The sequence below is a fragment of the Zingiber officinale genome, chromosome 1B (assembly GCF_018446385.1).
Source record: "Zingiber officinale cultivar Zhangliang chromosome 1B, Zo_v1.1, whole genome shotgun sequence".
NCBI classification, from domain to species: Eukaryota; Viridiplantae; Streptophyta; class Magnoliopsida; order Zingiberales; family Zingiberaceae; genus Zingiber; species Zingiber officinale.
This window is the reverse complement of record NC_055986.1, coordinates 134,189,084-134,201,518: the sequence shown is the minus strand read 5'-3', so window position 1 is coordinate 134,201,518 and position 12,435 is coordinate 134,189,084. Positions and strand designations below refer to the sequence as shown.

General features: G+C 35.3%; 1 protein-coding gene across 1 annotated transcript; it reads left to right on the top strand.

Moving 5' to 3' along the window:
* The first annotated feature begins 5,707 nt into the window (after positions 1-5,707).
* LOC122000532 (probable serine/threonine-protein kinase PBL19) lies at positions 5,708-7,350 on the top strand. The gene is made up of 4 exons (XM_042554940.1): positions 5,708-6,245; positions 6,318-6,578; positions 6,672-6,794; positions 6,870-7,350. The coding sequence occupies exons 1-4, from the start codon at positions 5,868-5,870 to the stop codon at positions 7,242-7,244; spliced, it is 1,137 nt and encodes a 378-aa protein (XP_042410874.1). The 5' UTR covers positions 5,708-5,867; the 3' UTR covers positions 7,245-7,350.
* The last annotated feature ends 5,085 nt before the right edge of the window (positions 7,351-12,435 follow it).

The window sequence follows — 12,435 nt, the reverse complement described above, 5'->3', positions numbered from 1 at the left end:
AGATTGAAGCCGAGATCTGGGTAATGCCGGGATTTGAGATTGAGATCAATATTAACACAGTGAAGATATCAACAGCTAAGCCCGAGATATGATAGTTGACTTATCTGTTCAGACCTGAGCCTCATTTGGGGTAGGTCTAATTCCTCTTGAGTCATGTTTGGCTCAACTTAATTTTGACTGACATCTCAACATGACTTTTGATCACACGGGACACATGGGGATGGTAAGAATTCGTCACATCATCTAGTGTGTGTGTATATATATATATATATATATGTTGGGATTACAATGTTGCAAACATAGTCCCATATTGGAAACACATGAGAGAGATCATGGGTTTATAAGAGAAAAGATATATTCATTGGAATGAGACATTTTGGGGAGAGCCCAAGAGCAAAGTCATGAGGGTCTAGGCCCAAAGTGAACAATATCATGTCATTATGAAAATATCTAAATTCTTTTCGATCCAACAATATATATATAGACGGTCCGACTATTCATTCTATCTATTAAAAATAAGATGACTCCTAATATGACATTTTAATTTCATTAATAGTTCAATCGTTATAAATATACCCTTATACAAATTGAATCTTGATTATTTAAGAAGTATACCAAACTTTTTATCACTGCACTAAGTCCTGAGGGGACAATATATAATATTATATTGTTGACTTATATAAAAGCTTTCTTTGAATTAGTATTGATATGGCTAGCATACTAATCTATTAATCTTGCCTTTAGATATCTAAAAACGAGGGGTAAGACTTTCTTAACCAATATTGAACCCCACAGTCAACCCTTTTAAGTTTCTTCCTATCCTTTCAGTCATGTCTTCCAGCATGTTTCTCTGAAAGAGTCATACAAGAGTCTATTCCATCCTGTTGGAATAGGTAAGTAATTGAGTTTTTTTTTTTAAAAAAAATTGCAATGAAGTCAAAATCCCCTAATCATTTGTTTGTTAGTTTAACTCAATGATAAAGTCTAATCTTCAACTCCCACGTTTCCAAGGAACAATTGTATTATTGCATGGCCCCGGAGCTGGCAACAAAGGTTTAAGTTTTTAAATTGGTTCTGAATTCTAACGGTTGAGTATTATAGGAATCTTTTTTCAGTAATATAACAAATCTATAGTTTTTTTAAATTTATTCTACTGACTAATAAAAATATTTTATAAGATCAGTCGATTAATTAGATATCTGAAATATATAATAATAATAATAATAATAATAATAATAATAAAAGACTAGTATTATCGTGCAGTTTTAAATATTAGCACGAGACCCATAGCAGTTTTAAAAGGTTAATTACCTTTTCCACAGCTCACAAGTCCCCTCAAGTTGGACTGTTCAAAGTCGATTATTATATCGAGACTATGCTTGGCCTCTGTTGCCAGGATCCACACATCACATCAATGAAGCGAGGTGACAAGTGATGCCGATCTCTACCCTGTCAACGTAGAGGATCATTCAATTAATGCAGATGTTTTGTCGGAGTTTAGCTTCGAAAATAAGAAAAAGGCAAAAACAAAATCTGGATTAAACTAAAATAATTAACTGATTGAATTCGAAAACTTATTTTTAATTTTAAAATTTCAAATCTGATTAAATTGAATTCAATGAGGCATCAATAAATGTATATGAATCAAATTTCAAATCTCGTAACTAGCATATGAAATATTATTACTATAAGATTTAGAATTCAAATTTTAGTATAGTTAAGATAAATATTTTCTTTATACGTTAATCATTATTTTAAAAGTTAATAGTCATCTATAATTTATTTCCGTATTAACTTGGAATGGATTGATGAAAATATTAAGGACAAATATAATCATTTTTTATTCTTATAAATTGAACAACAACAACTACTACTATGTAATTCATTGAATAATTTTTTTTATCAGTTATTCAAATGTTTACTAATAAATAATATACAATATCAATCTACTGAGAAAATTTTAATTAATTCGATTAATTATTAAATTAATTAATTTTACATCAATTCAATTTTTAATTGAATTATCATTCTGATTTGAAACAGTAATTTACTGAACCACTCATATAGATGTGTAGAATATTCATTTCACGTAAATAATTTCTAAAAGGACGAAATCATATATTGGATATTGATTTTACCTCTGTTCACGTCGCTGGCCGTTCACGTCGCCATCGTCCACCTCATGTGCTCGTCCGAAACAAGAAAAAACACTCCCCACCCACTTTAATTTTGTGAACTCCCGCTTTCTACTAATACCCAATCCTGAATCCTAACTTCTCCTACCCTCCCGACGTCGCCTGCTCGCTTTCTCTTATTTTCGTAAACACAATATCCGCTTTCTCTTATTTTCGTAAACACAATATCCTGCTCGCTTTCTCTTATTTTCGTAAACGCAATATCGAATCTGTAGGATTGAAAAGCTCTCATGATCTTTCCCATATGTTTTCAATGTGGGACTATATTTGTAACCTTACAACCCCAACAATCTCTCCAATGGAGATACTAATTGTAGGATTGAAAAGAATTTAGATATCTCCACAATGACATGATATTACTCACTTTGGGTCTAGACCCTCATGACTTTGCTCTTGGGCTCTCTCCAAAAAACCTCATGCCAATGAAAATATTTTTTTCTCTTATAAACTCATGATCTTTCCCATGTGTTTTCAATGCGGGATTATGTTTGCAACCTTGTAACCCCAACAGAATCCCTCCCAAACTTGGTCACTTGCTTGTTCCCGTCGTTCAGCGTTTCATCGACGACAAAGTCCTGGCTTCTTCACCTCCACGGGTGTTAGCATTCTTCTATGTTATCCAAAAGTTGTGAAGTTTAAATCATATCATCAACGACTACTATATTCCTGGAAGCTGCATGACCTAGGTCAAAGGTCGGCTTTACCACATTTTTCACTACGTTAGGTCGTTATTGTCCTGAGTTTCACAACCTTCTTCACCGCATTACCTCCTTATTGTTCCATTAGACCACATCAGTATATCTATGAGAATGTCGAATTATATATCATCAAAGTGTTTTTTTTTTGAATTGGTCATTAATTTATGATTATAGCTTGATTTATGGAAACACATTTTTTTTAAGCCTATTAATAGTATCAAAATGAATTGCCCAACACATACTTTATCTAAATAAGTTAATACTATCAAGATGATATGAAAAATATGGTGAAATCAACCTTTGACCTAGGTCGTGAAGCTTTCGGGAATACAGTAGCCGGTGATGATATGATTTAAACTTCGCAACTTCCGGATAATAGAGAGGAATGCCGACGCCCGTGGAGGTGAAGAAGCCAGATACGAGGCGATCGGTGAAAGGTTGAATAGTGAACACTGAACAATGGGAACGAAAATAAGTGAAAGCGAGCAGGTGACATGGGGGGTAGGAGAAGTTAGGATTCAAGATTGGGTATTAGCAAAAAGCGGGAGTTCGTGAAATTAAAATGGGTCAGGAGGACCTTTTCTTGCTTTGGACGAGTACATGAGGTGGACGGTGATGATGTGAACGGCCAGCGGCGTGGATAGGAATAAAATTAAGGGGACATTTGGTTTAAGGGAATATATATGTGTGTGGGGGGGGGGGGGGGGGTTCAGTGAAATGCTGTATTTGAAAGCAAGCTTGACTCCTATGTTTCTCCTGCTTCAGTCATTAAATAATGGTTGACCGCAACGTTTGAGGATTGTAGCACTGCAATAATCCAACTGAGCCCAGTAAAACTCAACCGCCGTATTGCATCATCGCGAATGTAAAGTTTTTGAAAAGGTTTGTCAAACCAAGAAGTTAAATAAAAAATTCTATTTATTGTGGGCATAAGATTTGAAAATTTTAATTTAAGATGGGGTAAAAGATAATTTGTTTGTCCTAGTGTCCCCGTCAATTCGTCTCTAGGTTAATACGGAAGAGATAAATTACGGATGACTACTAACTATTAGTGTAAGTGGTCAAATTATAAGAAGATATGATCAAACACGTTAAATTTTGACCAAATTTTTTTTGTAATAATATCTCATATTTCAACCGTCGCATTGTCTCAAAAGAATTGAAAATTTTAATTTAAGAGAACAGTGTTAGTCGAGTCAATAAGATTTAAAATTTATAGAGATTTTTTTGAAGTAGGAAGGGAATAGTAAAGTTTTATGTTTATGATATGATATATTAAAAAAACACATTTAGAATTATAATCTTCAAGATGCCGTCAGTAGGGTTGTTCAACCTCCAAATTCAAATTTCATGCTGACAAATTCGCACAGTTATGAAAAGGCATTGACATCATCCGTGGAGGTTTTTGTTTTGTTTTCCCTAAGAGAAAATTTTTTGAGAAAGAGTTTTCAATCTTCCATCTGTCCCATTCACATATGGCATATATGATATAGCAAAAGTTAATTCATTTATCTGTCTCTGTCAATCCGTGTTTTGATCAACACAAATAAAATAAATCATGATGACTATTGACCATTAATATAGATGACCAAATCATAAGAATAGGTATACCAAATTTCAATCTAAAATCTCATAATTATGGTTTAGTTCCATAATTAATTTTGACATTTACTTTAGAATTTTAATTTAAGTTTAAATTTTATAGATTTATTTTGTTGAATTATGGTTAATTTATTATTATTATTATTGTTTTACTTTTGAATTTCTTAAGTTTAAGCTTGAATTCATAGTTTCATAATTAAACGGTATTTTATTACAATAAATTAAATTAGAATTTCCTTATTTAAATTTGAATTATTATAATTAAGATTGGAACTTTTTTTTTTGAAATATTTGAAATTTAATTTTGATTTTTTAAAATTTAATTTTAAATTATTTATTATTTCATAATTAAATGATATTTTATTATAATTAATTAAATTCAATTTTTTGGTATTAAAATTTATAGATTTAATTTTTGGATTTTTGAGATTTAATTTAAAATTTTCAAGAATTAAATTTGAAAGATTAGAAATTATCAAATTATTAGAATTATTATGATTGATTAATTCATTATTTAATTCCATGTTATTAAAATTTTTAAGATCAGAGTTTAAATTATTAAATTTATTTTGATTATTAATTAAAATTTCATCTTGATTGGTTGAATTAGTATTCATTAGATTACTTTTATCTTGATTATTAATTTTTTCTAAGTTTGAATATTTTTTTCTTTAAATTTATTAAATTAAATATTCTATCAAATTTTTTATTAATCTCATCCTTGTTGACTTGTTCTTTGGTTAAGTCTTTAAAAATTTTAATTATTTTTAAATTTTTAAGATTTAATTTTAAAATCTTAAAACCACAATAAGATATCAAATTTCAATCTAAAATTTCATATAATAATATCTCATATTTTAATGATCCTTCCCAACAAATTGAGAAGCGAGAGGGACCAAAACAAATAAATGCATTATCTCCTTCATTTATTTCGTTCCAAGAAGGACAGTCCAGCACATAATGCAACGAAGAAACTGAATGGCTTGTTGGTGAGGTCTTTGAAAGGCGGAACCCTTTCCATACTGCCACCCCGTCCACCATCAGCACATCATTAATACATCATTAATGCAGTCACACAAACCCTTAAACGGAAGCTCTACCGGGACAGAGTCAAAGCCATTGAAATTGAGCAGCAATCTTTTTGACGAGGAAAAGCACTACTGTTTGGGTAAAGCGGTCTATACGGACTCTGCAATACTGAAATGTAAATTAGAAAAGGCCATGACCAATCGGCCATGCCCTGTTTTGTACTTGTAGTAACTCCTCTCCTTTTCTTGCCCTTTGATTAGACGATCATCGACCACCCTCGATTGTTTGATTCGTTTAGCAATCTTAATCTCCTTTCGTCCTCCGATTTCACAACCTCCAAAACATGGACTGCTTCGGGTTCTTAAACAACAAGAAGAAGAAGACGAAGAAGAAGGAGGCGAGGGGCGCCTCGGAGAGGGCCGGCGGGGCCCCGGTGGCGCCAGCAGCCATGACTTCCATGAGCAGTAGCGCGAGCCGATCGACCGCCTCGACCGTGTCACAGAAGGGCATCCCGGAATTGTACGAGGAGAAGGCGCACAACCTGCGGGTCTTCGAGTTCGACGAGCTCATGAACGCCACCAACAGCTTCAGCAGGATGAACAAAATCGGAGAAGGCGGATTCGGGAGCGTCTACAGAGGCCATATCAAAGGTACTCTTGATGGAGTCGACGACAAGAGAAGGATGGTGGCCATCAAGAAGCTCAACCAGAGAAGCATGCAGGTAATCGAATTACATGCATGAGAAATACTTAATTTTCAGATTTACATAATTTTGATTCTTTTGTTTTGTTAGGGACACAAGCAATGGCTAGCAGAAGTGCAATTTCTTGCCGTCGTGGAGCACCCAAACCTTGTGAAACTCTTAGGATACTGTGCCAAGGATGGTGAAAGGGGAATCGAAAGGCTACTGGTTTATGAGTTCATGCCCAACAAGAGCTTAGAGGATCACCTTTTCAACAGAGCTTACCCTGTTCTTCCATGGAGTCTGAGACTGCAGATAGCTTTGGGCGTGGCAGAAGGATTGCAGTATCTACACGAGGGGTTGGAAGTGCAGGTATCGCTAAGACTTCCATCGTTTCATGTTCTTGCAGCATCTTTTTGGATCAACTATGTCGAATCTTCCGTTCAATTCGACCAATTTTGGCAGGTAATTTACAGGGATTTTAAAGCCTCCAATGTACTGTTAGATAACGACTTCAAGCCAAAGTTATCAGACTTTGGCTTAGCGAGGGAGGGGCCTGCAGAAGGGCATACTCATGTTACTACAGCGGTATCTTTCCCTCTGCTAAATTCCTTGTATAAAATACACACGTCGCAGATCTTCTAACACACGAGTATTCAATAGGTTGTTGGAACTTATGGCTACGCAGCACCGGACTACGTTGAGACAGGGCACCTCACAGCCAAGAGCGACGTCTGGAGTTTTGGAGTAGTCTCATTCGAGATCCTAACGGGTCGTCGCTCGCTGGATCGAAATCGACCGAGCCATGAACAAAAGCTTTTGGACTGGGTGAGGCAGTTCCCGATCCAAAGCAAGAAATTCACCATGATCATGGATCCGAGATTGAGGCATGAGTACTCCGTTCAAGCTGCGCGCGAAATGGCTAAGCTAGCCAACGCTTGCCTCGTCAAGAACACCAGAGAACGGCCGTCGATGAGCCAAGTCGTTGAACGCTTGAGGAGAGTCATGCGAGTGGAGGTGGAGCAGCAGGAACATTGAGAGAAATCAGAGGTTTTTTGGTGGCTGAATAAAGATTGAACCCATTACATAAGTTCATATCTGAATGTTTTTATATCTCGCTCACTTATCACATTAATTCAAATGGTATTTGTCCAAAAGGATTAAGCTTCCAACCCTCAACAAATTTAATATATTTATATATCAGCCAATAGATTTCCGAATCTAGCTCCAAGAAAGGGTCAACGTTTCCTTCCTCCCATCTCTCGTCCATTTTCTCTCTTCGTTCCTTGCTCCCGGCCGTTTATTCCCTCCGTCAAAATAGCCGTCAACTCCTACCCATCCACCCTCCTCCGTTTCTTTCTATATAACATTCATCACCGGCCTCATCTCCTCGCCTCGCCTTTTCTCCTCTCCTTGACTCCAATAAAATAACATTCCGCGCTCCACAGCCACCTCTGCCTCATTCAGCTATGGGTGGTTGTGCGAGCAGACGCAAGGACCTCAGAGGCGAGGCCCCGGAGGCTGACGCGGCCGCCGTCAGTGTGGATCCCGCACCGCTCAACTCCACTGAGGTTTGGCCTACCAGACAAAATTTACGGTTTAGTTCCATAATTAATTTTGACATTTACTTTAGAATTTTAATTTAAGTTTAAATTTTATAGATTTATAGATTTATTTTGTTGAATTATGGTTAATTTATTATTATTATTATTATTATTATTGTTTTAGTTTTCAATTTCTTAAGTTTAAGCTTGAATTCATAGTTTCATAATTAAAAGGTATTTTATTACAATAAATTAAATTAGAATTTTCTTATTTAAATTTGAATTATTATAATTAAGATTTGAACTTTTATTTTTGAAATATTTGAAATTTAATTTTGATTTTTTAAAATTTAATTTTAAATTATTTATTATTTCATAATTAAATGATATTTTATTATAATTAATTAAATTCAAATTTTTGGTATTAAAATTTATAGATTTAATTTTTGGATTTTGAGATTTAATTTTAAATTTTCAAGAATTAAATTTGAAAGATTAGAAATTATCAAATTATTAGAATTATTATGATTGATTAATTCATTATTTAATTCCATGTTATTAAAATTTTTAAGATCAGAGTTTAAATTATTAAATTTATTTTGATTATTAATTAAAATTTTATCTTGATTGGTTGAATTAGTATTTATTAGATTACTTTTATCTTGATTATCAATTTTTTTTAAGTTTGAATATTTTTTTTTAAAAATTTATTGAATTAAATATTCTATCTCATCCTTGTTGACTTGTTCTTTGGTTAAGTCTTTAAATTTTTTAATTATTTTTAAATTTTTAAGATTTAATTTTAAATTTTTACTCTTTAAATTAGATTTTATCGTTTGATTTGAATTTATGGAATTTTTATTTATTTTATTATTTTTTATTTTTAAGTTTATTTTATCTGAATTTGAATTTATATTTTCTGAATTTTTAATTAAGTTTGTTAAATTATTCAAATTATCTTTATTTTGAATTTTGAATTTTAGATTATTTAATATTATCTTGTGTTGATTTAAATTTTTCTTAAAATTTAAAATTTCTGAATTAATTAAATTTAAGTTTTTAAAATTATTATTTTCAGATTTATTTAAATTAAAACTTTTATTTAAAATTTTAGAAAATTATTAATTTTTGAATTAATTAAATTTGAATTTTTATTTGAATTTTTAGAATTAATTAAATTTGAATTTTTATTTGAATTTTTAGAATTAATTAAATTTGAATTTTTGTTTAAAATTTCAGAATTATTATTTTTAGATTTATTTAATTTCAAATTTTTATTTAAATTAATTGAGTTTGAATTAGTTAGATTTTTTTATCTAATTTGAATTTATCTTGATTAAAATATTTATTTAGATTATGATTAATTTTATCTAGATCTATATTTTCTTGATTATCTTTATTATTTAGATTTAAAATTTTCAAATTAGTATTTTTATTAATTAAATTTAATTGTAAATTATGAGAATTATTTGAAAATTTTAAATCAACTCTACCATACAAATTCCTTTCTAGTTTATTATAGGAAAATTCAAATTTATCATGCATAGGGGTATTTTTGGGGACCATATCATCATATAACTTTATAGATGTATTTTCGAATGTATTATGACTATAAAAAAAAAAATTAGATTTACATGAAATATAAAATTATTAACCTTTTTTGTAATTTTTTTTTGTTGGACAACGATAACGATTCTTGTCGTGTCCGAACTCTTGTCACTTGAAATATTGAATGTGGTCTTTGCTCCTCAGAACTCTTGCCAATGATTCCTCTTTTATCGCCAGTGGCACCGTTCGATTCTTATGAGTAGGATACTTTTTTTTTACAATGCACTCTCTCCCTGCACTTGAAGTATATAATCTATAATTTAAAATTTGTCATTACATAAAATTACCTTTTTACCCTTTTCCACCTCAATTTGTGGCTTGGTTACTCTGTCGGTGATTAGTTCAATCAATACTCTCTTGCTCTAATACCAATTGTAGGATTAGTGTTGGTGCGGGAAGCATTCGACCATCGATCCTATGTTTTGATTATGTCAAAGGGTTCAAAGTTAAGTTGATTTGTTATCTGATATGTTGAATGAGCTTTGCAGGAAAGACCTAAGTGTACTTAGGCAAAAGTCCTAATTACGGTTGGCAGGTGGAAAACCCTAGGGGGTGGTAACCCTAGGTCCTATGGGGTGGTAACCCTAGGTGAAGAAAAGTCTTAACTGCGGTTAGGCAAAGGGAAAACCCTAGGGGGCGGTAACCCTAGGTCCTAGGGGGAGGTAACCCTAGGCGGGAGGTCTTGGCGGGTCGAAGCTTCGGGCAAAAGTCCTAGGGGCGGTAACCCTAGGTGGAAATCCTGGTGTCGCGAACCAGGTGGAAGACTGGATGGGTCGTGGAGCAGATGTCCAGCATGAAGACCGGAAGCATCGGACGTTGAGCAAAACTCCAGTCGGTCTGGAGGACCGAACTGGCAAAAGGTAACTTATCCTGAGAGGAGTGGGTGAGGACGCGTTCCTCGGAAGAGGGAACAGTAGGCGTCGGTTCGACCTAGGGTTTTCGGTCGGAAATCCGAAGTCAGAACCGGGCAGTCCGGTGACTGTCAGATATTCTTGTTTATGTTATTATTTATGTGCTAACTTTGTTTTGCAGGACATATTATTGTTTTGTGGACTAACTTATCTTGCAGGGACAAAAGAGCACTTTTAACCTCGGATGAACAGTACCCGAGGCGCCCCTCATGGAGCTTGGAGGTGCCTCTCATGAAGCTTGGAGGCGCTTTGGGTGAAAAGGAGAAGAAGCGCGCGCGACAAGGCTGGAGGCACCCTCATGGAGGCTTGAGGCGCCTCAGACAGCCTTGGAGGCGCCTTCAAGGCTTATGGAGGAACCTTTAAGAGGATCAACGAGACTTCTTCTGCGCTTATTCACGCGGCTGACTCGGTTGCGCTGGAGGCGCCCTCAAGGGGCTTTGAGGTACCTCCAACAGCCATTATAAGGGGTATTCGACCAGCAGCTCCATACATCAGATTCCAAGTGATTCATCCTTCATATGCTGCTCAAGAAATGACCCGGCTAAGCTACGACAAGTCCCTGACAACCTGAAGCTTCGAGATCTTCAATTCTTGTTGTCGGTATAGATTCTTTACTGTTAAATTGTAATACTCTTGTAACTTTTTGCGCATAATAGTTGTTGTCCAAAGTAAATGCTCAACGAGCATGGGTCTTGGAGTAAGAGTCTCCCTAGACTCAGAACCAAGTAAATCATGGAGTCTTCTGTGTGTTTGGTTTAACTTCCGCTGTGCATTTACTCGTTACGTTTTCGGTTACGTCAAGTGAAAGCCATGAGTGTAAAATACTAGAAAAGGGCAGATAATGAAAAGGGAAATTTTCCAGGATTTTTGGAAATTTTTCGAGAATTTTTCGGAGCTCGTATGGACGAGTTAACGGGGGTAAAAAGGAGCCCAGGAGAGCCTATTTAGGCTGCCCATTTAAGCGAGGAAAAGTTGAATTTGTTTATTCAATTTCTTTTCTTTTTATTTTTTGTTTTTGTTTTCTTTTTTTTTTCTTTTCTCCTCCGTTTCTTTCCCTTCTCTCCCGCGCGCCTGGCGTCGTGCCTTAACCGCACGCGGTGGTTTCTTCTCCTCTCTTCTCGTCTTCTCCCTCGCCGAACCCAATTCCCCCTCGCCTCTCCTCCTTTTAGCCGCCACCACAGCCGATGTCGCACGGAGTAGTACTGACCCAGCGTCGCCGAACTCGCGTGCCCTAGTCGAATCCCTTCCACTAGCGTCACCGATTCCTCTAGCGCCAATCGTCGAAGCGCCTCTTGAAGTTTAGCCGGTGGCCGTCCCGAGCATCACGGAGTTTCTTCTCCTCTGATTGCAACCCGATCCACTTTTCTTCTCTTCTCCCTGACGCCGACGTCTTCTCCTCACCGGCACTCCAGCACCACCGAGATCTACTGTGGGCCGACGCCGGAGCAAGGGCGTTACTGTCATCGTTGTGCCCTAGGAACAGTGCTGGACCATCATTTTGATCGCCGACTGCTAGCTTTCCTCTGCCGGTGCCCTAGATCCCACTGCCGGGTTCTTTCTTCACCAAATCCTTACGCTGTTAGGATTTGGGTTTTGGCTGTGTACGCTGTCAGCCATTTCTCCGGCCACAGAAGACCACCAGCAGCTAGTCTTGAGGGGTGTCTCAGTTAGACACAAGGAACTGCCACCGTAGAGGTAATGGTTATGGTTTGGGAACATGGTTTGGAAGGAAAATTGTTTATTTGGGTTTGTTTGTTTTGTTTCCAGCAGCAAACAACCCTAACTGTGCAACAAGAACCCCCCCCCCTATCCAGCAGTCTTTTTGCTCAAGAACGATCGAGGATAAGGTAATGTGTAGAGCATTTGATACATGCTATAGAGCATGGTTTTGATTCGATTATTTTAGATAGTGTTTATGTGTCAAAGGAATTAGGTTTATGTTATGTGTTAATTAGGGTTTGCCCTATTTTTAGTGTTAGAGATCTTTATTTAGCTATTTCATTTGGATATTAACTAAATAAAAATGTATATATTGGTGATATAGGACTTTGACGTGAGACGAGTATCTCGACGTCGAATTTGGACCGGTTTGGAATTTTCGATTTGGAGGCGGGTACTTTGACTTTATGTCATTCGATATGCATAATAATGTTTTTAACATATAGC

Bases quoted from the DNA above. Each gene is read 5' to 3' on its own strand.
- LOC122000532 (XM_042554940.1), top strand. From the start codon at position 5,868: ATGGACTGCTTCGGGTTCTTAAACAACAAGAAGAAGAAGACGAAGAAG. The intron at 6,246-6,317 runs GTAATCGAATTA...TTGTTTTGTTAG, and splicing joins TCAACCAGAGAAGCATGCAG to GGACACAAGCAATGGCTAGC. The intron at 6,579-6,671 runs GTATCGCTAAGA...CAATTTTGGCAG, and splicing joins ACGAGGGGTTGGAAGTGCAG to GTAATTTACAGGGATTTTAA.